This window comes from Rhea pennata, chromosome 14, assembly GCF_028389875.1.
Source record: "Rhea pennata isolate bPtePen1 chromosome 14, bPtePen1.pri, whole genome shotgun sequence".
Taxonomy (NCBI): domain Eukaryota; kingdom Metazoa; phylum Chordata; class Aves; order Rheiformes; family Rheidae; genus Rhea; species Rhea pennata.
In genome coordinates, this window is record NC_084676.1 from 15,557,513 (window position 1) to 15,561,854 (window position 4,342).

At 62.6% G+C, this 4,342-nt stretch overlaps 1 protein-coding gene across 2 annotated transcripts; it reads left to right on the forward strand.

Moving 5' to 3' along the window:
- Positions 1 to 832: 832 nt before the first annotated feature.
- PCYOX1L (prenylcysteine oxidase 1 like) lies at positions 833 to 4,082 on the forward strand. 2 transcript variants are annotated; one of them, XM_062587346.1, is made up of 6 exons: positions 833 to 935; positions 1,269 to 1,475; positions 2,067 to 2,241; positions 2,398 to 2,609; positions 2,723 to 2,863; positions 3,244 to 4,082. In XM_062587346.1, exons 1-6 carry the CDS (start codon positions 833 to 835, stop codon positions 3,900 to 3,902), a joined length of 1,497 nt encoding a protein of 498 aa, XP_062443330.1. In that variant the 3' UTR covers positions 3,903 to 4,082. The 2 variants fall into 2 exon arrangements, with proteins under 2 accessions (XP_062443330.1, XP_062443331.1); XM_062587347.1 differs by having other exon boundaries at positions 921 to 935; positions 1,319 to 1,475.
- Positions 4,083 to 4,342: the final 260 nt, after the last annotated feature.

The window sequence follows — 4,342 nt, forward strand, 5'->3', positions numbered from 1 at the left end:
GGTTTCTGTGCAGGCCTGAGCTACTGGTTTCAGGAGGCTGCTCAGCTTTAGGGCATCAGTTCGATGTGAAAGCAGCCACGAGTCAGTGGTTGCAAGGTCTTAGCTGATGGGCAGCTTGTGTGTCAGGAACACAGGGCATTGCGGAGCCTCTCTGTAGTTGTGCTTAGAGATGTTTATGTACCGCAGCAGCACTTTTGAATGCTGAGAGTCTCTGAGCCTTGGTGTCCTTCTCAGAGAGTGCTGGGAGACAAATTATCACAAGGCCTGCTTTTGTACAGCCTTTGTCGCTCCCGAATTGTTAGCCTGGTGCTTCCACCGTGGTGCTTTCATAAAACACAGGGCAACTTTGTGTGCATCCCTCTGGCTTTGCAGAAACAAAACTCAGTTCCCTCCCACATGCCTTGCCCTGATCCTTCTCGTGTTGCAATCCGCAGCAGGGAGAAGCGCTGGCTCAGTGCTTTCGCTTTCGGCCCTGCAGGCAGTTCGGCCTCTGCTCTCCATGACTCAGATCCCTTTATGCTGGCAAGCAGCAGCACCTGCACGAGCCCTGTTAACCCTTCGTCCTCCTCCCCGCCAAGGGGAGCCTGAAGGCAGCTCGTATCCCTGCTTCCATGCAGGGCTGCTTCAATGCTAGTTTCGTACCTGATCGCACGAAAGGGTTGATGCGCGGCCTTGCCTGTGGCCTGGCCGCGGCCGCCCGCCTCGGAGGCGGTCGCGAGCTCCGCCGAGCCGGGCTCCCCGCCCGCCGGGGGCCGAGTCCGCTCTACGGGGCGGGCCGGGGCGGCGCTGCCCGGCCCCGCTCGCCGCGCCGCGCCGTGCCGCCGCCCGCGCCATGGCCGCGCCGCCCGCCACCGTGCTGCTGCCGCCGCTGCTGCTGCTGCCGCTGCTGCTGCCGCCGGCCGGGGCCGCCGCCCGCGCCCCGCCGCGCAGCATCGGTAGGAGCGGGGGGGTCGGGAGCGCCCCGGCCGCGGGGCTGCGTGGGGGACGGTTCGGGGGGCGGCCGGGGCAGCGCGGGGCGGCCGGCGGCCGGGGCAGCGGGGGGCGGCGGCGGCGGCGGGGGGCGGCCGGGGCAGCGCGGGGCGGCCGGGGCAGCGCGGGGAGGCGGCGGCGGCGGGGGGCGGCCGGGGCAGCGCGGGGCGGCCGGGGCAGCGCGGGGCGGCGGCGGCGGCGGGGGGCGGCCGGGGCAGCGCGGGGCGGCCGGGGCAGCGCGCTGCGCCGCGGCGGGGCTCGCCGGCCTCACGCGCCGCTCTGCCCCTCTCTGCCGGCAGCCGTGGTGGGCGCCGGCATCGGAGGCTCGGCCGTCGCCTACTTCCTGCAGCAGCACTTCGGGCCGCAGGTGCAGCTGGACGTGTACGAGAAGGCCGACGTCGGGGGGCGGCTGGCCACCGTCACCGTCAACAAGCAGCAGTACGAGAGCGGCGGCGCCTCCATCCACTCCCTCAACCTGCACATGCAGGACTTCGTCAAGATCCTGGGTGAGCGCGCGGGCACGACCGGGCCGCCCGCTTGCCTGCCGGCGAGGGAGGCACAGGTCCTGCTCGCCCGGCACTGTCCCCCCTCCCCGATCCGAAAGGCTTCTGGGGCTGTCTTGTCTGCGTTGCCCCAGAGAAAGGGCTTGGGGTGGCCCAGCAGAGCATCGGGAGTGAGGGGCCCCGGCAGATCCCTGCTGTGAAGGTGGAGGGTCTCCGGGTCTCCATCCCCAGGAGGATGAATGCGTGTGTCGTGGAGAGGGGGGTCCTGACGTGCAGCAGATCAGCTCCACGTGATGCCCCAATCTATGGGGTCAGTCCAGGACCCCCATGCCTGGAGAGCCCTTGGGTTTCATGCTGAGCACATCTCTGCTGGTTGAGGTGTTTGTACCTCAGCTTGTCCTCAGCTTGTTCAAGAGCAAAGAGCCCCAGTGTGAGAGCAGGAGCTTTTCTTTTACCCTCTGACCCACCCCTGTCCCCAGGGCAGAGTTATTTGGCGCTGGCTTCTCCCAGCAGTCAGTCCCTCCCTAAGGTGCTGAGCAGAGCTCAGAAGTTCAGCTGCAGAAGGAGTGTGAAGCAGGGTCCTTCTCCCTGCAGGCCTCAAGCACCGGCGCGAGGTGGCAGGGAAGAGCGCCATTTTCAGTGGGGAGCACTTTGTCCTGGAGGAGACAGACTGGTACCTGCTGAACCTCTTCCGGCTCTGGTGGCACTATGGGATCAGCTTCCTGCGCCTGCAGATGTGGGTGGAAGAGGTGATGGAGAAGTTCATGAGGTAGGAGAGCTGCAGGGCGGCGGGGGGACAGGGCCTTTCCTAGCACCAGGACTTCGCGTTCCCCTCGCGGCACTATGCCTGTTCCACTCGGGGAGGCCTGGGACAGACTGGCAGCGCGGAGGGGACGGAGGTGTCCTGTGCTTCTGTCGCCTCCAGGATCTACAAGTACCAGGCATACGGCTATGCCTTCTCCAGCCTGGAGGAGCTGCTGCGCTCGCTTGGGGGTGAGGCCTTCGTCAACATGACACAGCGCTCGGTGGCCGAGTCCCTGCTGGAGGTGGGCGTCACGCAGCGCTTTGTGGACGACGTCATCGCGGCTGTCCTGCGGTCCAGCTATGGCCAGTCAGTGCTGGTGCCTGCCTTTGCAGGTGAAGTGGGACACCCACCCCTTCTCCCTGTGTGACTTTCCTTCGTGGGGTCCCTTCTCCGGGCAGGGTGTTGTGCTGGGGAGCCTGAGGCACCTTCTTCTTCCTCTCCCCAGGAGCCATGTCACTGGCGGGAGCCCAGGGTAGCACATGGGCAGTGGAAGGAGGCAACAAGCTGGTGTGTTCAGGTCTGCTGAAGCTGACCAAAGCCAACGTGATCCCTGCCAGAGTGACGGGCATCTCTCTGCACAGCTCGGGTGAGGCTGGGTGTGGAGGGTGGGGGGTCTGGCCAGCCCCAAGCACCCCTGGGTGTTGCCAGCCTGAGACATGAGTTTGGGCCTGAAGGGGCGAGTGGTGGTGGGTGGGCACTGTGGGAATGCTGGAGCAGAGAGAGAGCTTTCAGAGGCTAACTGATACCCTGATCCCGATAAAGATTTCAAACAAACTCACGCTCTCTCCACTGCCCTTAAAGCCTCAGCAACTCATCCATAACTATCACATGCTATGGTCCAACACTGGTATGTACTGGGAAACCAGGAAATGGAGGCTGTGCTAGTAAAGGTGGGGAGGTTGGACGGTCAGGGCAATGCAGCTAGAGGCTTAGGGTGGCTCCTCATTGGCCCATCTTCCCTTTCAGAAGGGAGAGCCCTGTACCAGGTGCACTACGAGGACAGCGAGGGCCAGGGCTCGGGTTTCTACGACATGGTGGTGCTGACGGCTCCCCTACACCCCAGCAGGAGCAACTTCACTTTTCAGAACTTCGAGCCACCCATCACTGACTTCCCTGGTGGCTTCCAGCCCTCCGTTACCTCCGTGGTGCATGGTTACCTCAACTCCTCTTACTTTGGCTTCCCCGACCCCAAACTCTTCCCTTTTGCCAGCATCCTCACTACAGACACCCCTGACCTCTTCTTCAATGCCATGGACAACATCTGTCCTGTCAACATCTCCTCTACTTTCCGTCGCAAACAGCCCCAGGAAGCTGCGGTGTGGCGAGTCCTCTCCCAGCAACCTCTGGACAAGCAGCAGCTGAAGACCCTCTTCCGGTCCTACTACTCGGTGCAGGTGACAGAGTGGCAGACATATCCTCACTACGACTCTGCCAAGTCCCTCCCACCCATCGTGCTCCATGACAACCTCTTCTACCTCAGCAGTGTGGAGTGGGTGGCCAGCTCCATGGAAATGGTAGCTGTGGCAGCCAAAAATGTGGCCCTCCTGGCTTATAACCGTTGGTATCAGGACCTGGAGAAAATTGACCAGAAGGACTTGATGCACAAGGTGAAGACTGAACTGTGATGCACAGGGGAGAAGGTGGGCCAGGAGCTTCTGTGTGTAGTAGCCTTGGGAGTATTTATTGCCTTGGGGACACCATGGGGTTTTGGGCTGGGGGAATGATCTGTGGGAGGGAGAAGGGCTGTTTCCCAGATGACTTGAACATGCTTTGCCTTCAGGAATACAGTCCCTGCCTTGTGTTGCTGTGAGTCTTATGCCATGTGCTTTGGTTTCCCGTGTGTCCCCCTCTCCACCCTGCACTGGAAGGGTTCTGTGCCTTTTTCTCTGATCTTTGATCATCCCTTTATGGTGGGGGAACTCAAAAGGCTTTTAAGGACAGAGTTGTCTGGCATCAACAGCAGATGGTGCTGGCCCTGGGGAGGCGCAGAGGCTCTCCTCTCCTGGTGGGGTATTCAGCCTTTCCAGGTCCTGGCACAGGGGGCGGGAGAACATTTCAGCTGCTG